Below are 24,506 nucleotides of genomic sequence, written 5' to 3' on the forward strand. Positions count from 1 at the left end.
CTCAGCTCACAAAGTTTGAAAATCGCTCGGGGGTGTGTGTGTGTGTGGAATTTTATACATATATATATATATATATCATACTCTGCAAACTGAAAAGGCAGACTGGGGAAAGATAGACCATACAAGTAAAATGGACAGTAGGTGAGCGAATGACATGCACCTTGTTAAATTAATTCTTTATACACATATGCAAATATGAATCTTGTTAACTTAATTCTTTATATGTATACACACACAAACAACAGAGAATTATCCACATCCCTTGGCCTTTTTTGCTAGTAGTATTTCATTTTTATTGGAGTTTTAGTAGTTCCCTCGGTACTTGCAAAGATTTAAACACTTTGAAAAAGAGAAGAACTTCAGACAGAACAGATATTAATCATAGTTACTGAGATCTTTGCTGAAAATGTTGTATCCTCGCTCCACCAACAGAGGGAAAAACTCAGAGAGATGGCATTTAGAGATAACTGCAGATACAAATTAACCATACATAGACACAGAAAACACTAGATAATGGAGCTTGAGTCATTCTCTTTACAGAGCTGGGGCAAATGAACCCCAGATGGGACTGACTGCAGTGTGAGAGCAGAGTGTTTGCATGTCACCCTCACATACACAAGGGCAGCTATCACTTACTAAATACAAGGGTCTATAGGAGCCCCAACTAGCAGAGCGTGCATGACATGGGATGTGCTGAACATAATGCATCCTCTGAGCTACCTGGAACTAAAGAGCACCACCCATTTTTGGATGGGTGCAAGCCCATAATACCGCTTTAATCAGACTTCGGCAAAAATTCTGCTGCCAGGAGCCTTCCGCTGCAGGCCATGACGATATCCAGCAGAAATCCTGAAGAAATCAAGCCCAGGAAATAGAATCTGAATGGAAGTAAATCAAATAGCAGAAAAATACTGAGCCATAGGAGTCCTACAAGATGCAGAGCAGTCAAGGTCATCACATAAAATATCCCACTGTGTGGATACATTTTTGAAACTGACAGATACATCTCAGAGCACTGTGTTCTGCTGTGAGGTTACAGCCTTTCAAAAGAGCAGGATACATCAGCAACTAAAAGCACCATTTCACAAAACTAAAGGGATGCTTTGGAAATGCATCACAGAGCTTATTCATTGTATGTGTTGTTTTATGATGTATTCAAAACTTTTCTTTAGGTTTGTAGAAATCCTTCCCAAAATTGCACTCTTACACTATACCAGTGATGTTTCACCCTCCCAGCAGAGACCACTCCTAGACTTGTCTTCACCTCAGGGGAGAGAGAAATGTGCTCTAATGGTATAATTTGCTCTGGACAGTCTCAGACAACATGACTCCTAAATCCTTTTGAGCATCACTCCTTTCCACATATGGTCTCCAACTCTGTAGTTCTGGCCTGCATTCCTTGTTCCTAGATGTAGAACTCTGCATTCGGGTATATTAAAGTACATTTTGTTTGCATGGGTCCAGCTTACCAAACGGTTCAGATTACTCATATGACTGCCCTGTCCTCATCATTATTTACCACTCCACCAATCTTTGAGTCATCCATAAATTTTATAAATAGAGATTTTTCATTCTGTAATGGTGAAAAGCCAGCCTACAGAGTGGCTCAGTGGGAACACTGGCATGAAACAGGACTTCATTTTATCTCTGCTGTTGTTTGGCATTGCCATAAACTGCATAGTAAAGAAGTGCATCTGGAGTACTAACACTGGTATAGCATCAGGAGATAGCAAATTATTAGAAGAGCTACATTTTGCTGATGATAGTATGCAACTAAGTGATATCCCCAAAAACTTACAAAGAGAGTCAATCTGGCAAACACAGCAGACCACGTAAGGCTCCAAATTAGTTATGTTAAAACAAACATACTGGAAACCCAGACATCAAGCAGTAACATCACACTAGATGGCAAAAACATCAAGGAAAGAGAACAGCTTCCCTACCTGGGCAGCACTGTATCGGCCAGAGATCTCAAGAAGGAAAGGATGTCAAAGTTATGAAAGGCATCTACAGTATTTACTAAACTCAACAACATATGGAAATCATTGATATACAGCATCAAATCAAAACTGAGAATTTTCAATTCAAACATATATCAATGCTAACATATGGCTGCAAGAACTGATGATCTTTTAGAAAGAAAACTAGATGTCTTAAAAAATATGTACCTATGAAAGATTCTGGGCATCGGTTGGAAAGACTTCATCACCAAAGAAAAGATCCAAGAAAATACGAACCATCAACTTGTTTCCACTAGAATCAGAAGAAAGCGCTGGACATATTTGGAGCATCTCCTCCAGACACCAACTCACAGACTCCTACATGAAACTGGCAAGTGGAAACCAGCTGGTGTGCGGAAATGAGGGCATCCAAGAGAAGCCTCAAGAAGAGCTCTAAGCAGGAAGGGCAGAACAATCTATTTCAACACAATAGAGCAGTGGAAGCAGCAGCAAATAATAGAGAGGAAAGGAGAAGACTAGATTCCGCCCTGTGCAGCAACACTGGAAGATGCACTGTAATAATGATTTCATATTTACTTCCATATCATTGATGAAAATGTTGAATAGCTTCAGTCCTAGTACCAATCCCTGTGAAACCACACTAGAAACATCCCCATTCAATACTGATTCCCCATTGGCAACTATTTTTTGAGATCTGTCAGATAGCCAGTTCTTAATCCATTTAACGTGTGCGTTGTTGATATTGTATAGTTTAAATTTTTTATCAGAATGCTGTGCAGTCATAAGTTAAATGCCTTACAGAAGTCTACCCTTATCGACCAAACTTGCAATCTCATCAAAGAATGAAATCAGGTTTGTTTGACATGATCTATTTTTCATAAATCCATGTTGACTGGCATTAATTATATTCCTATCCTTTATTTTGTAATCAATTAAATCACATATTATCTTTTCCATTATTTTACCTGGGATTGATATCAGGTTAACTGGCCCATAGCTAACTAGGTCATTCTGCTTTCCTTTTTTAATATTGGCACAACATTAGCACTCTTCCAGTCATCTGGCCTTTCCTTAGTATTCAAGATTTATTAAAAATTAACATCAGCAGGCCAGAGTTCTTCTCAGAAGGCTCCTTTAGGGATCTTAGTTGCAAGTTATCCATGTCTGCTGAGTTTACAGTGTTTACCCCAGTAGATGTTGTTTCGCATCTTCCAAAGTTATTAATGGACTGGAAATTACTTCATAGTTCTCATGTGATATGAGCACATCATCTTCCTTCTTTCCAAATACAGAAGAGAAATATTAATTGATCACTTCTGCCTTATCTGCATCGTTATTAACAGTTAGCTATCTAGTAATGGGCCTACAACAGTATTAGGATTTCTTTTGTTCCTAGTATAACTAAAAAATTATTTCTGTCCTTAGCCCTGGCACCTATGGATATTTCCCTGATGTCTTTAGTTTCCCTTATCAATTTTTTGCTCTTCATAACTTCTAATTTATATGATGTCTATTATCCTCCTTTTCTATTTTTATATACTATTTTTTATTGCCAATTTTTTCTTCATTTTGCCACTGAACTGGGTGGGTTTTCAGCCAAAGTTATCTTCTTTCTTAATTGTGGAAATACAGCTTTTTTGAACATTTAATACATTCTTTTAAAGAACTTTGAATCTTCATACACATTATTCTATCTATTTTTTATCTCAATGAAGTTTGCTCAGCTTTCGGAAATTAGCCCTTTTGAAGCACGAAGTATTTATGGTAATTATTGGAACTGTCCCCCATTTGTCCATATTCAGTGTTATCTGGTCATGATCACCAGTCCCTCAGCACTTATCACCCTTCAGTCCAGTGATAATTCATCTTTATTCATCGTAAGGAGCTATCTTGTGTTGGGTACAATATCTTTTGTGTTAAAAAATTATCATGTACAATTCTTAGAAACTCTGATGTTGGTTGAATGGTACCTCTAGCATATCTCTCCCATGACAGACTGATCAAATAAAAGACTGACGAGAAGGAGCTTGTTAGACTTCAATAAATTGCCAACAACACCAGTACTGGATGAGGGAAATGGAGAGCTGGATCTGCCAGCTGGCCACCACAAATGTTAAAGCTCTCGGGATGGGGCCGACTCCAGGGATCAGCCCAGCAAACAGGTGATTGGGGCGGCCACGGGGAAGGGGCAGCATGTCCGGCTCTTCGGTGGCGGGTCCCTCACTCCCTCTCAGAGCGAAGGACCTGCCGCTGAATTGCCACCGAAGACTGAGGCAGCAGCGGTAGAGCTCCCACAGATCGCGATCACGGCTTGTTTTTTTTGTTTTTTTTTTTGCTGCTTGGGGTGGGAAAACCCTGGAGCCGACCCTATCTAGGGACCAGATTTCTAGAGGCGTGTAGGCACCTGAAGATGAATACTGGTGCCAGCCTAGTTGGAAGTAGTAGAATTTTTGAAAGCATCCAGGCACCTAACTCCCATTGGATTTCTCCATTAAGTTTTCCTGTAGGGTAGACGTTGCACAACAGATTCCACATATCAGATTGCTATGGTGTCTCTGCAAATCTAGGAGTCTATCTGCTATGCTGTAAAACCAGTAACAGCTCAGGTCCCAAAGCCTCTATACTCTATCTACAATAGCAGGATGGTGGGCTATTTCACTAGCTTCCATGATACAGGTGAGCGCCATGAAAAATCAGGAATTTCCAGTAAAAGTAGGGCAGATAGCAATGCTATATGTTTATGTTTAAAAAAATCAATAATTGTAGTGTAACAAAAGGAGTTTGTAGCCCCCTCCCCTTCCTTCCAGATGCCCACTTAATTAACAGTTTGGACCATCCATCTTTGGGGAGGGGTAATATAAATTGAACTATGCACTGTATTGGAATATGCTCCTTGTTATCCAAAGCAATTCTCTTCGCCTGAAAGTTGTGAAATTGGAAAGCAGAGCCCTCCCATTCCTGTCCCCCTCTAGCATGTGTATCCAAGAGTTCAGAAGAACAATGGAGCTACCAACTGTGTATCCAAGAGTTCAGAAGAACAATGGAGGTTTGATCAGTTCATTCTTCTGCTTCCAGCCATATGAAACAAAATCAATGAATGTATTAAATATAAATCAGACAAATTAGGTTCAAATCCTGCATAGTACTGAGTGCCCTCTGTGATACTGTCAAGAAAGTTGCCGGTTCCCACCAAGGCAGCAGGTTAATTCACTCACATGCTAATAGAAATCAAAGGAGTGTCAAAAGGCATTGTAATGTGATTAGGCCAATTCACTTGTGTGTTGGCATAATTAAAAAGGAAATGTGATGGTATTGTCTTCATTTATCTGTAACCTGTTGAATGCTATTACATTATATTTTACATAATACATCACTGTACTTAATTAACCCAAGATCAAAGCATGTATTAGCGTTTAGATGAGAATTTACTTAACGTGTAAAACTGCATGAAAACTAATGAAGAATTGTTTCTGGCTATCACATGGTTCATGAAAACCAAGGAAAGACTAGCTGGATAGCTTAATTCAATGCATTATGTATGTCTCTGTAAAGTTAACCAGGACTGAAGCCTTAGAACTGTCAATGAGAAGCATGCTAACTTCAAAGCCTGGGTCCTTGCGTTCAACAAAGGGAAATCTAGAGAACTATGTTGTGATGGGAACACATGCCAGGCTGCTTTCTGGGGAAAACAGCTATAAGAATCTACCTTGGGAGCGATCCTGCTTCTCTGAGCCGTTTCGACGCTTTCAGAGGGCATTCCAGATACAAGACAGAGATCCCCAAAGCTGTTTTGGGTAATCCTGAGAGATTTATGGAAATCAGGAGATTACTACGCCTTTGCTAATCATTTGGATTTACAAACTCTGACTCACTTGTAATGTATTTTTTTACATTAATCTCTCAATAACTCTCGTTTCTTTTTCTTAGCTAATAAATTTCTAGTTAGTTTACTAGAGAAATTGGCTACAACATTGTTTTTGGTGTGAGATCAAGCATATCCTTTGACCTGGGGTAAGTGACTGGCCCTTTGGGGTCAGGAGTGACCTAATGTGAGGTGATTTTTGGTTTTAATAACTTTTCATCACTTAGCCCAGTTTGTCTGGGTGGCAGGATGCATTAGAGAGACTCAGGCAACTGTCTTTGACTCCATGGTGAGATTAATATAGCAATCCAGCAGTGCACAGTTGTTACTAGCTTGGTGAAATTGAATTATAGAATATACCACCAGTTTGGGGTGTAAAAAAACAGGGCACACCATCTGACCTGAGATTAACACTCTGAGTTGTGAGCTACTCAGACAGCATGATACCCTCAACTCTCACAGACTTCATAAGGTCTCTTCGGAAATGCTCAGCACATTTCGTGACCAAGCCTTTAAGAAGCAACCAGAGGCACATCCATGTGTTAAGTAATATATTGAAAAGCAGGTACTGCACAACAAAAACTGTCAATAACTTGAGCAATGGCACCAAATCTTCCTACTGCCTGGAAATTGCCCTAATTATCCTAAGAGTATCTGACCAAACATTCATTCAATATAATGCCAGTTCTCCCACATTCTGTATTATGTTTAGGGGGAAGCGTTCCTGGAGCCAACAACATGGCTTATCTTTCAAGCTCTCTCTCAATGTTCTCCATGCTGGCATTCCTTTCTTCATTCTTCTGAAAAGGGTGCAAGTTCTCTAAATCGGAATTCACCCTCCTTACAGGTAGAGTACATGGCTCTTCAAGGACCGAAATAGTAGAGGAATTGGCAGACACTGACACTGATTGTAAAATGCTCTGTGGAAAATATGTTCCTGGGCTCATTACAAGCTACACAAATGTTTTCAAGGGGAGTGGAGGATACTCTACAGAGATTTAACTACTGCATGTTATGAAAAAAAATATCCGATCCTAATGCATTCATTTCCACAACAGTGGGAATATGTTTTTTTAGTGCTGACTAATAAAACACTGAATTGTATTAAAATCAGTTTCATAAACCAGAATAACTCCTCCATCTTACACAGCCGTCTATGATTTACAGCTCTAAACATTATAGGAAGCCTATATATTCTTTCATATTTGTCATCACCTATCTACCGCTATAAAAATATGCAGTCTCAGAAAGAGAATGAATGTAGCAATTACATCCATTGTTCATGAAAACTAATGCACAAACTCCATTGTTCATGAAAACTAATAGTTCATCATCTCATTATGTAAAGTTGATTTCAGCACAAACTTTTATCAACAACATTTATTCCAAATTCTTTGCTATCTTTTTTTGTTTTAAATGTCACTTCGTACATGAGAAAAATGCTAATTAAAACAGCAGTGGAAAATAAAAACATTGGGTTTGCAACACATGCATTGGCTTACTAAGAGTAATTGGCTTTTTCACTACAGGGCAGTACAATAAACTGTAATTGTGATTTTTCAACCAAGGAGCATAATGTGTTCTTTATAGATACAGTAATGAAAGTTTGCAGCTTATTCTTTAACTTCACTGAATGCAGCAAATTTAAACTAGCAACCTTAACAACAGAGGATACTACCAGCATCTATTATAATTCAGAAAAATATGAATAAAAAGTATTTTCCATTCAGTGGATGATCCTGGTTTGTAGGTAACATCACTCATGCCACGTTTTCATAAAACATCTCCCAAAAATAAAGCAGACAAAAGAAAAACTGTCAGACTCTATATTTATCTACCTAAAATAAATTAGATGAAAAAGAGCAAAGGCTTTTACAATTTAACACTTGTGTTACAAGATAAAAAAATTGTGCCTAGATTTCATGATTAAGTTCCTCACATAACAAAAGGCTGCCATTAAAAAAACTCAGTAAGCAAATAACCAGAATATCTCCAGTCTATACAAAGTACAATAGCAGAGTAAAATTATAACAAAGTTGTGATGAATCAAGGCCTATATTTCTCTACCCAGGTATAGATTTCTACTGGCATATAACTATGTTACGGGCATAACACAAAAAAAGGCATGGAGAACTTCAGCTCTAAAAGAACTTGAGATTTTTATAGCACAAAAGTTTAAACTTAACCCTAAATTCATCGTAACTGCTACCAGTGATCTCTACAATAAGAATATGGTGACAACAGACTTCCCTGGCCACTGCAATACTTATACATCTGTGACACCATGCCACACTCAACAATGAGCAGCAGCAAAGCGGACAACAAAGGGGAGAGGAAGGAAAAGCAGAAGAGATGAATAAGGAGAGAGAGAGAGAGAAGGAAGAAGGTGCCATCTCTGTCACAATTCTGCCAACCCATGCATTTTTCCTGGGTACTAGTTATTCTTAGTAACATTTCTCACTTACCTACATCAGGATCCGTGGCCTGAACTCTGGTTAACAAAGCTTTAGTGGCTGTATTCTCATAGACACGTGCGGTGTAATGATCAGTAGAAAACACTGGTGGATTATCATTAACATCTTCCAGGAAAAGATGGATTTCTGACTGGCAGAACCTGCCACCGCCATCTGTTGCTCTGGCAATCAAGTTGTACACAGGGATTTTCTCTCTGTCTAAAAGGGCCAAGGTTTTCAACTCACCTAAAATTGGGTAAAAGCAGCAATCATCATTATTAATATAAAAGATTATTCATTTTTAGATATTGTAAGTACCAGAAAGATCACATATTTTTCAGGAATTAAAAGAAAAAAAGAGGGGAAAAAAAGAAACAAATAATAGTGTCCATCATTGAAAGAAATATAAAATCCTGAAAGCTTCATTTTTACTTCTCTTTATCCACCATAGCTAACTGCCAGTACAAATGCAGTACGTAAGCCAATCTGGATGACCTTCAAAGCCCTACAATTTCACCCATGGCTGAGAGTATAATAAACAGTATTTTTCATGTCTGCCTTTTGGTTACTCTCATAATCTCCATGGCTCTCTAGATTTCTAAACACATAAATGCACTGTAAATCTACTGATGACAGCAAAGATAATCAAATGTAAAGGACCGTAATGCTGATCTTTGCCAACAAACAACTCAGAGAGTCTCAGGAGTTGCCTTTGCCTTCCCGTTTAGATCAGATCTCTCATTCTCAGATACACGTTATAGGCCAATGAAAGGACACAGGTGTGACTATGGGCATTAAGAACAACCACAAGGTAGCTTGTTCATATGCCACAAGTTTTAAATATTATCTGCTTCTTATAAAACAGATAAATAGTCTTCAACCATTAACATATCAGCAAAGCATCTGGTACTAGTCAGCAGGACTGATTTAGTCTTTTATATGCCAGATCCCATATTTAAATATATTACACTTTATTCTCATAGGTGACAATAGCCCACCTTTAACATACTAAACACCTCCCACTGCTTCAACCTCTGTGATTTATGGTAACCAAACAGTACCATCAGATGCAGTGCTTCCTTGTTAGTAAACCATGTATCAAAAACCATGCATCAAATCAGCAATACCCCCACAACACTCCAACATGCTAATAAATATTATATCCATGGCCCTTCCTCCCCAAAAGCTTGGATGAAAAGATAGTCCTTGCCACTGTACTGAAGATCAACACATTCAGGCTACTTCAGACCCTGGTGGAAGAATTGATTTCCAAAGCTGAAGGCTCCTCGTAAACATTCGGCCAGCAGCTCCCTCTCTTTTATACCAAGTGGGCTCCAGCTCAAGGCCTCTGATGCCCACAACAGGTTTGAAGGTCTTGCTGGGAAATGTAAGGGTTAAATCCCCCTCAATGGATGGAGTATCCAAGGTGGCTATCAAAGGGGTTCCTTCCCTTCTACTGTCCTATAACTGTCACCTTCAAAGTGGACATAAGTGCCTGCAATAATATAAACTGACAGCAGAAGTTCAGATTTCCATGTGACACTTTAATGGAAAATGCATTAGCGATAATTGGCGAGAACTCTGGCCCCAACTGGTGGCCAGGGTTAGCAACGTCATTCAGAGACAAAACTTTTGTCACCTTACCGCTTTCTGGATCTAAAAAAAATTTATTGTTCCCAGGTCCAAACAGCGAATAGCGAATTTCACCATTGGATCCGACGTCTGAATCTTTGGCCCTGATCTTAAGGATGACTTTGTTTGACGGAATGTCTTCAGGAAATAATGCTGCATATGCAAACTAGGGACAAAAGCAGAAAACATGGGAGATGCAAGAGCTGCAGTTTATATTATCTTTGCACAGACATAATTTTGCATGGTTACTCTCTATAGTGCATGCACTTACAAAAGAAACAACTTTTCTTAAGGAACTTTAACTCATTAATATAAGTTCTGAAGCATTTTAAGTATCACAACACCAATACAAACTAAAAACATTAGTAGGAGTGCAAAGGTGTTAGGAATAAAAAGGCAGACACACTGTATACACTGTCTACTCTGACTTTTTCTTGAACGCTCCCCTCATTTCACTACTGTAGCAGTACAACTTCACCCTTGATGGTGAGTGTGGGAGCACAAGGACAGGACACAGGGTAATTTTACCACTGTATCATCTGTGCTCAGATAGGTCTAGATGTCATGGCGGTTAAACTGCCGGTGGCTACCTGTGTCCTGTCTATACGGACCCTCTCACCATTGTTACCACTGGAGGGGCTGCACCAACAATAATCTAACCTCACTACATAATAAGACAACTACCAGTGTGGAAAAGGCCTAGCCCCTCTAGCTCCACTGCTATGTTCTCTAAAAAACTATCTTTCCACCTGCTTTAGCGAAACTATCCACTCCCACCAGTGCCTCCCAGAACACGTCAGGCCACTGAACTAAGAGTGTGCCATGAATGGAGCTAAGAAATGAAACTGGAAACCAGTGATAAATAATAGTGAACTTTATAGGAAAACCTTATGTCCAGTAAAATATTACACAACTAAAATTTGCTGACAAACCTGATCACAGACAGGACTATTATCATTAACATCAGTGACCGTCACTTCCACAACAGCTTGTGTTACAAAGAGGCCATCGGTAGCAGTGATGTTCAGAAAATAAATGTCTTGTTCTTCCCGATCTAGTGGTCTCTTCACGTAAACCTTCCATTCATTCTGAACCAGTCCCAAGGCGAACTTCCCTTTGGGATTCCCTCCTACAAAGAGGCAATGGAGGCCTATCAGAGCTTTGCATTCATTCAAACATAAACACAAAAGCAGTTTAAAGGTGCCACAAGTAAGCAGCTACCATTTCTCCTCATACCATGAGAAGTGCCCTCAAACTGGCAAATTTTGGAAATCTGTAATCAGATTATGGTTCCAGGCATTTGTGGTCCTTTGTATGAAAGTAAAATACTAATATCCAAAGAAAACAAAATCCATTTAGCAGAGCTCAAGATGATCTCTTGTTTAGTTCTCCTTAAGGGCAATCAAATTCAAACTGTGAACAATCAATAGTCTTCTCAGGATGGTACAATTGTCTTTCCACTTAGTCTCAAGAGAGGATGTAATACACTTTAGCTCTTGTTACCAAGACAATTTCATTAGCTGTTGATTATGCAATCAAGGAATGGCAGTAGTTCTATTAAGGAATCCTTTAATGAAAGCTTTATCATACAGCTGTGCTGTTCTTAAACCCATTAGGATTCTAGTTTTTTTAAAAGAGTTTACATGACACAGAAAGACACATTAGTATTAAATAGCCCTAACGAGGGGTCATTTAAGGAATAGTTCAAAGATAAGCATTGCAATTAGATCAAATTTATCAGAGAGTGAAAGCTAGTGAAAGCCAGCTAGGAGCGAAGGAGATGAAGCAGAACAGCTTTTTATTATGCTGAAACACTGACACCGAACCTGGCAATATTACTTTTCCACATCATTAAATTGCATGGAGACAAAAGCAGCTTGTAGACAGAAAGACTTGTCCCCATCATCCTCAGAGAGGGAAATAATGTCATTTCACACACTGAAGGATACAAGGAATTAAAAGTGATGTGAAAAAGGGCATGGTTCTTTGTCAATAACATTTCTAATGGTTATTTACACCTGCATTTGAAATGGTATAATCCCTAATCTCTTCTATAAGATGATCACCTTCAATTACCTTCCTTTGCTGTAGCCTGTTCTCCAGCCTTTGTCTTTATGTTGTCAGATTAGACTGGAAATTCTTTGGGTCAGGTTATTACGACTTCCTATCTGTGTGTACAGCTCCTAGAACATGCCTGGTCAGTAAAACTACATGTACACATTCACCACATTCAGGCAGAATGGCATCTGTTTATAATGAACTCAGATGCTGCACGAATTAAATGGGAAGATGGAAAAGCCCCACATTATTTCAATGAGCAAACTACAATTCAGGCTAACCTGCTATTTAAGCTTTTCCCACTAAGAGAAGTTTGCTACTGTTCTCTTAAAGAGAGACTGCAAAGATTTTTTTTTTTAAAGGGCTTGTGCCCTACTTCTTTGTAATGTAAAAAGGCAGCTCAAATGGTGTTTTTTCATTAATTTTGTTTTCTCCTTAGCGATATCAAGAATGTAAAGTCTGATGTTCCTTGGCTTTGCTGGAGGGCTCTCTTAGTGTCTTGGATGTGTGCTGTGAGATCTCTCTCTTGGCCCCTCCTGGAAAAGGTAGGTTTTTATTCGTTACTCCCAACTATTTATGTTCATTATGTGAGAAAATAGGTATTAACAAAAACATAGAAAAGAGAAAAAGTTATAAACCGTTGGAATAAAAAAAAATCACTCTTCCCCTGTGATCACACGACTTAATTAGGTGTGGCTACCTAGCATCTCAGATATCATAACTCTGCCAGTTCTCCATAAAGTCTCTCAGGGGCCTGGTCTATACTAGGAAATTAGGTTGGTATAACTACATTGCTCAGAGATGTGAAAAATCCACACCCCGTGTGACACCCTTAAACTGACCTAACCCCCAGCGTAGACAGCGCTAAGTCGATGGCAGAAATCTGTTGTTGACCTAGCTACTACCTCTTGGGGAGATGAAATACCTATGCTTTCCTGTCAGCATAGGTAGTGTCTTCACTGAAATACTACAGTGGCACAGCATTTTAAGTAGACAGGCCCAGGAAAAAGAGGGCAGATGAGACATTCCTGAACTTAAAACCAAACAGAAAAGTTGAACACATATGTTAAGCCTTGTGTGTATATCACACACCAGAAAATGAGGGCAGTCTAGATTACTGATCAGCCACATATTTTATAGAACCTTTAGACTGAGTGTGTGCATTCGTATTAAAATATAAAGCCTGCATATCAAACACTTAACCATTTTCTGTTTATAGCAACCCAATGGTCACAGGCTACAATCTTGAAAGGCCCTCAGCTCCCAGTGACTTCTGTGAGAACACAGGATTCTCAATGCCATGCCAAATCAAACCCTTGCTAAAGCTGTGTTGTGACAAAAAATGGATTTCCCCAAAAGACGGTCCATTGAATTTCATTATGCAATGTGGGCTGGATCCAAAGACCAGCCAAGTCACTGAGAGTCTGTCAATTGACTTGACTGAACTATGAAGCAAATCCTAATTGGGCTGGAGAGAAAGGTAGGCACATGCTGATTAACATTAAAATATCTCCATTTAAGTGCAGCATCAGGGTAAAGAAGCATAACGTTTCTCCACAGCTGGTTGCGAACCAGCCATAGCAAGAGTTCTGTTTAATATAACAAAGCCTTAAATGTATGTCTTTAACTTCATGATGGCATTCAATACTTATCTACACTGTGCATGAGAGTAGTTTAGTTAAAGCAAATGATTAACAAGCTTCAGTTAACATGAAGCAGTATGCTCACTTCATGTATATCCCATTGCTAAGTAAAGAGAAGAGGTAAAAACTTCATCAGTTGGCTGTTGGTACTGTTAATAGTAACACTAGCCTTGAACAACTCTATAGTCATTACCACCATGTTGTTCATGAAATAGCTTTTATATCATATGCTGGGAATTATGGGAGTGTGTATAAAATGTTTGGCTGTTTAAGATCCTACATTTCTTTCCCTTATTCTATTAGAAGATTCATCTGAATGATCAAGAAACCTTAGTGATAAACAGAAAACATGTGAATCAAAGGCTTGATTCATATGTCTCTTCCTTTTTTCTTATCATTATCCTTCCTTTCTCCATTGCTCAGCACTGCTGCTACATTTTGCTGATGAAAGACTGAAGGCATATGATAAAGTGTTACCGAAATAATGAGATGTAAACAGTAAAATACTGTCAGGGAAATATTCTTAAAAGGGAAGGAAAAAAATAAGCTGTGGCTCAGGGAACCATTTTCTAAAACTCATATATATGCCCTGCTGCAGATCTCATTCTGCAATGATTAATTAACTTTTCCACTAACATATTTAAGCAGATTCTGTGTCCTAAGGGCATTCTAATTAATTAGTTTTTCACTCTGAATAATGTAGAATTTCTAAACGGAAGCCTCCTGACTACAAGTATTAATGGATTCTTTAAAATCTGATGGCAGTTTTCTTATGTTCTGCTTTGAATGTCACAACACTGAAGTGTTAGCTAAAAATAAAAGCAACTTTTCAGAATGACTTTGAGGCTAAGAGAATCTGCATTATCTTTCATCTTTTGTTACTTGAAGTTTGACTAATGGCCTGTTCCTCCATGCCCTAGTCAGCACATGGTACAAAACCAACATGGGCTCAAGTTTAATGAAAGAATAAACAGCTAGACACAATGAAATCCACAAACATGCTGATCCCAAACAAACAAATCTTGATACACATCATTACTAAAGCGCACATACGTAAGTTATAACAACTGAAAGAGTAGCTAAAACTAGATATTGACCACATGAGTTTTCACTGTGACTTCCCTATTCCTAGTGCATACTAGAGTGGTTATTTTATTTTGTTTCTTTCTTTGGATTTCATATTTATTTATTTAGAAATGTCTGGTGCCTATCTGGAACTGTAGGGACTATATGCATATTAAAACCAATAGTGTTTACACAACATTTAAGACAGTGCACATGCTTTCTGAGCTGCCCAAATGATAAAGACAACCCACCAAATTCTACCACCACTACACCTTAGCTTTCGAGGAGGGAGGGTTAGTTCAGCGGTTTGAGTATTGGGCCTGCTAACCCCAGGGTTGTGAGTTCAAGCCTTGAGTGGGCCATTTAGGGATCTGGGACAAGAATCCATCTGGGGATTGGTCCTGCTTTGAGCAGGGGATTGGACTAGATGACCTCTTGTGGTCCCTTCCAACCCTGATATTCTATGACAATATCGGAGCTCTCAGAAGTGGCTACCTGAATGACTCTAATGGTATGTCTACACTGCAAGAAAACACCCTCAGCTGGCTTGGGTGGTGGGGCTACAGGCTTGGGTTGGAGCCCCAGCTCTTGGACTCCGCAAGGAGGGAGGATCCTAGAGCCTGGACTCCACCCCAAGCCCAAACATCTGCACCAGTGGCTTTCAAACTTTCCGTACTACAATACCTCTATCAGGAGTCTGGTTTGCCCTGTGTACCCCAAGTTTCACTTCACTTAAAAACTCATTGCTTACAAAATCAGATATAAAAAGAAAAAGTGTCCCAGCACACTATTACTGACAAATTGCATCCTTTCTCATTTTTACCATACAATTATAAAATAAATATTGTACTTACATTTCAGTGTGACACTTGAGCCTGTTTTTCCACTTGTGAGTCTTGTCTGAAGCCAGAGCCCCAGGTGGTGAGGCTAAAGCCTGTGCCCCACTACCCAGAGCTGGAGCATGTAACTTAGCTTCACAGCACCCAGTGTGGTGTAGGGCCTCAGCCAATTGCCCTGCTTGCCCCCCTAATACCAAGCCTGCTCTTGTGACCCCCTCCAAATCCATCCTGTGACCCCCTCCCTGAGAACAGCAAACCCCAGGTTGTGAAACACTCATCTATATTAGTTGAATAGCCCTTGGAAGACCTCTGTGTACCCCCAAGGGTATGTGAACCCCTGGCAGAGAACCACTTATCTACAATACAGTTTTATAACCCCACAGCCCAAGCCCCATGAGCTCAAGTCAATTGACACGGGCAGCCGCAGGTGTTTTACTGCAGTGTAGCCATACCCTAAAGGACAGATCCTCAGCTCTGGTTTATTGTCTCCGTTGACCTCAGCCATTTACACCAGCTGAGGCTCTGCCCAGAGGTGCTTGAAATGCACACAAAGCAAGAATAAAAATGTGCCGCTCACCCCAAAATTATTCAAATACCCGTTGAGCTTCCCAGGCAAAATAAACACAGACAAAAAGAAAATAATACTCACCACAAACAACATAAACTCTCCCTTCCACAAATACTGAGAAAGAGATGACTAAGGGGTCCTTCTCTCTTAATCAGAAACATTGGCACTGGCTTCAATGATTTGCTGGATCAAAGTTATAACCTCTGCCACATTTTCTGGTTGCTTTCCCCCGATCCACCAGCATTACACCTCAGTCTTATCTGAGATAGGCATCAACCAGCTCACCATCGCCCAGGGTCAGATGTCAGTCAGACACTGGGACAGACAGACCATCTCACCAGGTAGGTCAGGCACACTGAGGATGTCAGACTGAGATCCAATGGCACACTTTTAAGCTGCTATAATCCATGCCTCCTCACTAAGGACCTGAGCCTCTCAGCTGCTGAGCATCCTCTTGTTCCCACTTGCTTCAACAGGAACTGTGGGAGCAGAGCAGCTTCAAGGTCAGAGAAGCTATCTTAACAGCCTCAAACAGTGGTTATGCCAGTTACTTTAGGCCGTGTCTACACAGGGACACTCAGGGAAGTTAATGTAAATCAACTAGAGGTATGAAGTCAATGCACATGGTGTGTGGATGCCCTCATTAAGGAGTAAAGTGGCCTTAATTTACAGTAACTTAATCTGTCTTGAATCAGGCCCCCTCCCACACCTCCCTGAAGGTAACTTCACACCTTTTAGTTGATTTGCCTTAACTTTCCTGAGCTTCCCTCAGCAGACAAGCCCTCAGATGTCTAAATACTTTTACAGAACCTGCAATATTTGCACAAGCAAGGGCATTCCCCTACAGTAATTACAGGGCCCTGTAGGTAATACTGCAAACACTAAGGGTATGGCTACACTGGCACTTTACAGTGCTGCAACTTTCGCGCTCAGGGGTGTGAAAAAAACACCCCCCTGAGAGCTGCAAGATACAGCGCTGTAAAGCCTCAGTGTAATTAGTGCTGCAGAGGATATGGTTTACGTGCAGCGCTGGGAGAGCTCTCTTCCAGTGCTGGTGCTCCGACCACACACACACTTCAAAGCGCTGCCGCGGCGGCGCTTTGAAATTTCAAGTGTAGCCATACCCTAAGAAAGCCTTGTCTATTTTTCTAAAGCAATAGTGACAAGTCTTCAAACAAGAACAGGAGTACTTGTGGGACCTTAGAGACTGACAAATTTATTTGAGCATAAGCTTTCTTCTTCGGAAGCAGCATCCGAAGTGGGCTGTAGCCCATGAAAGCTTATGCTCAAATAAATTTGTCAGTCTCTAGGTGCCACAAGTACTCCTGTTCTTTTTGCGGATACAGATAACACGGCTGCTACTCTGAAACCTGACAAGTCTTCAGTAACCCGCATGAAAGGGCCCATGGTTTATTGCAGGCAACTGGCCAACATTGCGCTCTCACAAGAAAAGCAACAGTGCCTCCTCCATCTCTAGCTATCACTGCCAGGAACTTTCTGATATTTAACAGCCAGCTTTTATACCATGGCTTTCATCGGTACGGATCCCAAATTGTTTAACAAGGACTGTCAATAAATGGGAAAATAGGCATCATATCTTCCACCAGTGAAACGCAGATGGCTCTGGGTTCGAAAATGGCAGCTGTTTACCAGCACACAGCAAGCCTGAAGAACAGGTTTGAAGTGAAGAACTGTATCTAAATTAAACTAAAAGTGGGAGGGGCATGTTAGTCAAGCACAGTGTTATTATCTATATTAAGAGTTGGCCAGAACACTGAGATTAATGACTGTATTCTTGGGGAAAGTACTATGGGACCCTTAGTCATCACAAGTGGTTAGAGTTTTGATTTTATGCCTCATCTAAAGGCGATTTTTCCACACATTCTGTGAGTGTTGCACGTCCTCAGGGAAAGGTATGAAAGGCTATTCTGAGTGCACCAAATGCCATTCTCATCATTTACTTTCTTTTTCCTTTAATTCAGTGATCCATACTTGCTCCAGTGAACGGCTCAGGCGTGGCTGTATTTACAGAATAATAATCTGGGTCTCAAAATACCTTCAAAATGACACCGTCACTGAAAAAAATCCCCAGCTATTTTGATGTCATGAAATGTTCAAGTCCACTAGATGAACTCATTTTGAACTCAAAGTATGAATCGAATGTTTCATTAGTGAAAATGCAACTGTATTTTAACATTTGTTTTGTAGCCAATAGAATTAAATGTTTCTGGATGATTTTCATTCCACAATTTTCCATATCTAAGAGGATGTCTTAAAAAACTGAAGATAGCAAAGCCTCTTTGGTATTATGTTCTAGCAGTTGCAATGGTATCATATGTGCCTTTTAAACCTCTTGTTTTTTCAGTAGTAGCATTTTTAGAATTTACTATGACAACACAAAATCAGGAAGGGATAGTTTTGAAACTTTTAGGTCTTATGGGAGGAGACTGGTATTAAACTGGTATTTTTCTCAAATTAATGAAAGTGGATTAATACATAATGTATCTGTACTGTGCATTAGAACAGGAGATTGAAGACTTCAGGACAATTTACATAAACTGGAAAAATGCTAGTTAATAATTATCTCAGTGCACTAAACTACTCCCAATTTGAACATCACTGCTTTGCTTTTCTACAGCACTTCCCATTTGAGGATCTCAAAGCTCCGGACAGACAACAATTATATAGGTGTCACAAAGCCTCCAGGACACGGGCATTATTATTCCATTTTTACGAACAGGGACAATGAAACACAGAGAGGAAGTGCCTTACCCAAGTCACACAGGAAGTGGGTGGCAGAGCCTTCCAGTTTTGTTCTTTACTCACAAAACTATCCTTCACCTCCTGTCCTTATAGCCCATTCTATGATACTCTATTAATATACCAGTTTAGCCTTTACAGGTGTGGAAGAATTTACTTTCAAACTGAATAAAGACTCTTTTCAAATGGTCAAAATGAATTATGAAATCACTTGAAACTGGTGGTATTTTGAACGTATATGATGACAAATCCATGGTACCTAGGACTTCATGATTGTTACCATACCATATGCCACAGCCATTCTCCATTTGATAGCAAAAGCTAAGACAGAATTCAGATCCTCCAGCTCCAAATACACAAACCCATGCACCACTTGAGCTAAATGAGACTTCTTATTTTTGCCCATTACTTGTTAGCAGTACTGAGTCTATGACAAAACTGGGAACAGTTCTAATTCTATCCAGTGCAGACAGTGGTGCACACCAATAATAACAAGGTTATTACAATATAACCTTTACCTCGATATAATGCGACCCGATAAAATACAAATTTGGATATAACGCGGTAAAGCAGTGCTCTGTGGGGGCGGGGCTGCACACTCTGGCTGATCAAAGCAAGTTCAATAAAACACGGTTTCACCTACAATGCAGTAAGATTTTTTGGCTCCAAGGACAGTGTTATATCAAGGTAGAGGTGTATTAGCAGCTCTGCAGGATGGGAGGCAGGAGGAACCAAAACTTTACTCCCAAAAATGTACTGGAGAATGCAGACAACAGACATAGACATAATAACCACAATTCATTTCCCCCTCCACCTCCCTTCCCCCACCCCAACACATACAGACATTTAATTTTGCTCTGGAAAAAGAATGACAATAAATATAGCATGATAGGAACAAACAATATTACCATGCTTGGAAAAAAGATTAGTAATGAATTAACATTTACACCATGCTGCATGTAGCTACTGCACAGGTGCTAACCAGAACAGCAGTGAGGAGGGTTATTGCTTCCCTGGTTTGTGATACGATGCTTCTGGCAAATGGGGAAAGTGTGGTATTCCTCCCTCCCTAATTTATAGTGCACATCAATTTTTCCACAGATAGTGATTTTTTAAATTGAATTTTTAAATGAAAGTTTAAATTAAAATTCCCCTCTCTAGAAGGGGAAGGGTTTAATTAAAAAAAAAAGTGCTTAGAAATGTAAGGGCTTTCCTCCTAAGAATAAATGCTGTTCATTTTCCCTGGTTGATATATTAAGTTCTGATCTTTCCCATGCTGACACATCAATCATGATGGGTTACACTTCCTTACAGCATGAAGTCTTGGGCTGTGAAATTGGGGAGGGGGGTGAGGGAGAGTGATACACACACAAATCTTTTTTTCTCTCTCTATCTCTAAGCTTCACTAGCTGCTACAAAATTCTGGTCAAATTAAGAACAATAAACCCAAGAGAAATAGAACTGACTTCCTTGCAAGCTGAGGATGTACTTGAAATCCTGCTAAATCTTTCATGCTAATCTGTACTAAATCTCAGTTCTTCAATAAGAGCACGTTTCAGGAAGAAAAGCAGTTTGAAACGTTCTTACCTGTGATATGGTAGCTAACCTGTCGATTGATTTCAGATGTGTCTTCGTCCCATGTGCTGAGAACTGCCACAACTTCACCAGGAGGGTCACTCTCTTTTACGGATCCTCTGTACACCTCGTGTTCAAAGATTGGTGAATTGTCGTTTATGTCTGTCACAGTGACAGAGACCAAGGTGGTGGATGAGAGGGAAAAAGCTTCTCCCAGATCTGAAGCCACCACTGCAAAAGTAAAAGTGGGATTCTTTTCATGATCTAAGTCCTTCAATGTGCTGATCCACCCACTGTTGCCATCGATTGTGAAGGCTTCCATGATCTTGTCCAGCTCCGATTCTGCTGAAAGAGTATACGTGACTTGCCCATTTGCACCCCAGTCCGCATCAACTGCTTTAACCTGGATAAGATTAATCCCTGTTGGCATCCCTTCCATTATTACAGCTTCATAGTTGGCAGCTTCAAACACAGGCTTGTTGTCATTTACATCCAACACTTTAACCTCCACATCCACAGTTAATACAATGTCCATTTTGTCTAGCTGTATGGTGGCTGCAACTTTAAAGTGAAAAGCAGGATTTGTCTCATGGTCAAGTCTCTTGTCTAGCTTTATGATTCCAATGTCTTGGTCTATGATGAAAATCCCTTCCTTGTTGTTTTCAGCTAATTCACCATTAACGGCGCAATATACAGCACCCTGGCTTGGCAAAACATGTAAAATGTCAAGGGTGCTTCCTATGACAGTGTCTTCTGGTATTGTAAAAGAATATTGGGGTTGGGAAAAGGAAGGTAAAACAGCTTCTGGAGGTAAAACATGGATATAGACAGGAATAAGGGAATGCTTCATGGGAATGCCACCATCAACTGCTTTGACGAAGAATGACAGAACAGTGTTTTTCAGCTGGTTAAAGTTACCTTTGGTGACCATCCATCCATTGTCAGGATCAATTTCAAGCAGATCTGCCACTGAAACAGAGGCTTCACTATACAATGAATAGGTGATTCTTGAATTAGCTCCATCATCTGGATCTAATGCTTGCACTTGGGTGACCAAATGACCTTTTCCAACATCTGCTTTGACACTTGCTCTGTATTCTGTTGTCATAAACTGGGGAGTATTGTCATTCTCATCCACTACGATCACTCTCACGGTGCAGAAAGTCGTTCTCCCACCTCCATCCAGGGCCCTCAAAAATATACTGATATCCCCTTCCAAAGGGTTCTCTCGGTCCAATTTCTCAGTTGTTAGGATCTGTCCATTGTTATCAATTAAGAAGCGGTCCTTGGCAAAATCATTTATTATGGAGTAGTTTATCTGACCATATATACCAGAATCTCCATCTGTCGCTTTTACATGGATTACCTTAGTTCCAGGGGCAGCATTTTCTCTAACCTCTGTCACATAAATACTCTGTGAAAACACGGGGTTATAGAGGTTAGCACCAAGGATCTGGATATGCACCTGAGCTGTGCTGGTGAACAATCCATCCGAGACAGAGACATTTAAGCTATACATTGGCTCCATCCTCTGTTTCCGGTGGTTAGACAGAGTTATAATGCCACTCTTGCTGTCCATTATAAAGCTGGTCCGATCATTTCCAGACAAGATACTGTACTCTAGTCTGTCAAAATCAGAGCTGTCAGCATCAGAAGCTTGGACACAAGTCACAAAATGGCCCCTAGGGGCCAGCTCACTCACGTAAGATTCATATATTAACTGGTTAAAAACTGGAGGGTTGTCATTCATATCTGTCACATAAATACTAACAAGAACTTCACTGCTCAGTGGTGGGAATCCATTATCAGCTGCCCTGACTTTTAAACTGCACTGCTGCAATAGTTCATGATCCAACATACGGGCTGTAAGGATTAGGCCACTTGTGCTATCTATGTGAAAATAATCAGTGCTGTTAAAGGAGTCCTGGACAATCTGATACTGTATAAGTTTGTTATTTTCAGAGTCTGCATCGGTAGCAACAACCTGCAACACAGGAGTCCCAATCAAAGATGCTTCGGATAAGGTGGCATTATAGGCTGAGTGATCGAAAACGGGAGGATTATCATTTACATCATTAATAATTAAGTCCACAGTGACTTCAGCCCGAGCACCAGTGAGGGCATCACTGGCTCGTACTGTCAGCTTAAAAACAGAATTTACTTCATAGTCCAATGGGCTGATGACACTCAGAACACCAGTGTCAAAGTCAATGTTAAACTGGTTGAGGGGATCTCCATCAACAATGATATAAATGATAGCCTGGCCCTCTGGGCTGGTTGCATTTATGCTAAGAATTGGAGTGTGCATTTCTATGTCTTCATTTACAGAAGCTGTATAGAAGGGCTTGTCAAACACAGGCATTGCTTTATTAACTATAGTAATAGGAAGTTCTACTGAAGCAGACAATGATGGATTACCACCATCTTTTGCAAGGATAATAACTAAATACTCTATATTAGATAAGTCAGAGTTGAAGGCTTCTCTTAAAGTGACACTTCCAGTTTGTCTGTCAATTTCAAAATGCCCATAGTCTTCTTTCAACAGATAGGAGACTTCACCATTTGCACCCTTATCTTTATCAATGGCTGTCACTCGATATATTAGGGTACCGGGCTCAGCATCAACTTGTACAGCAGCATAGTAAGGCAGCCCTACAAACACCGGAGCATTGTCATTGATGTCCTCAATGTTAACTATGACAACCACCCTGGTCACACGCAGATGATCTAATTCACGACTTGCTTCAACGACCAGCTCATATAGCTCTTGTTTTTCTCTGTCAAAGGGGATGCCCGTCGTTTCAATGACTCCCGAGGTGGATTTGATCATGAACTTGTTCCCCGGGTTTAATATACCATACTTCAAGGGCTCATTGAGACGGTTTCCAACAGCATTCACCACAGCTACCTTTGTGATATTAGTGCTGTTCTCCGAGATAGATGTGGAATAAAAACTTTGTGTAAAATGGAGCCCACTATCCATGGCTTCTTTTAACATTATGGTCACCATAGCAGTGCTGTAAAATTTCCCATCAGACACTCTTACTATAAGCATATAGTGATCTTAGGAAAGAGTATTATTTTTTATGGTGAGTACTCCAGTACTTGAATCAATCAAAAAATGGTCCACATTGCCTTCAATCAGACTGTATGTTAGTTCAGGTGGAACCTCTGAATCCGGGTCTGTAGCCTTGACTTTAAGAACCTCTACACCAACGTAAGTGGGCAGAAGCAAGACCGTCTCAAACACAGCCTGACTGAAGACTGGAGGATTGTCATTGATGTCAGTTACTTCAATAGTAACTTCGACCGGACTTTCTGCTGTGAGCTGTGGATTTCCGCTATCTCTAACATGCACATGGAAATGGAAGTGGGCTATGGTTTCATGGTCTAAATTTGCAATTGTTCTGATTGCGCCAGTGCTGGAATCTACAGTGAAGTATTTCTTAGCAGTGGATTCAACAATCTGATAGACCAGCAAAGCGTTCTGATTACTGTCGGCATCCGTGGCTCGTATCACCAGTGGGTTGTTGGCTGAGCTCCGGACTATACTGTTTACAGGAGCAGCTTCACTTATGCTGCCCGAGTATTGGGAGAGGAGAAAAACTGGCAGGTTATCATTTTCATCAACAATCTGAATGCTGATGGTGGCATTTGATGCCATGCCTGCCATGTTAGTTGCTTGAACAATGAGCTGGTAAGAGGAAGCACGTTCATAATCAAGTGGCTTTTGACTCGTGATGACTCCAGAATACGGGTTTATAGTAAAGGCTCCATCCACATTCCCATCCTTGACCTCATAAACTAATGTAGACTGACTGATTGCAGAAATCAAAATGACTGAAGTTCCAATATTAACATTTTCATTAACTTCTGCTTGGTATTCCTTGTGTGTGAACTTTGGATGAGAATTATCTGACATGGTCACAGAAATGCGTACAATTGCTGTTGCAGACAGTGATGGTGAACCTTGATCAGTTACTTTGACTGACAAAACAAACTGTCCCATTGTTGTCAAGTCCGGTTCCTTCAATACTGTGATGATGCCTAAAACTGGTTCGATCTTGAATGTGTTCCCAGTGTTTCCTAA

General features: G+C 40.2%; 1 protein-coding gene across 1 annotated transcript in view; it reads right to left on the reverse strand.

Annotated features, from left to right (window-relative positions):
* FAT3 (FAT atypical cadherin 3) overlaps window positions 1–24,506 on the reverse strand; it is a 518,717-nt gene that overhangs the window by 84,474 nt on the left and 409,737 nt on the right. The window contains 4 exon segments of the mRNA XM_075061745.1: window positions 8,289–8,522; window positions 9,921–10,074; window positions 10,841–11,037; window positions 20,429–24,502. Of these exon segments, the coding sequence (XP_074917846.1) occupies window positions 8,289–8,522; window positions 9,921–10,074; window positions 10,841–11,037; window positions 20,429–24,502 (4,659 nt within the window).

Source organism: Chelonoidis abingdonii, chromosome 1, assembly GCF_003597395.2.
Source record: "Chelonoidis abingdonii isolate Lonesome George chromosome 1, CheloAbing_2.0, whole genome shotgun sequence".
In the NCBI taxonomy this organism is placed as follows: Eukaryota; Metazoa; Chordata; order Testudines; family Testudinidae; genus Chelonoidis; species Chelonoidis abingdonii.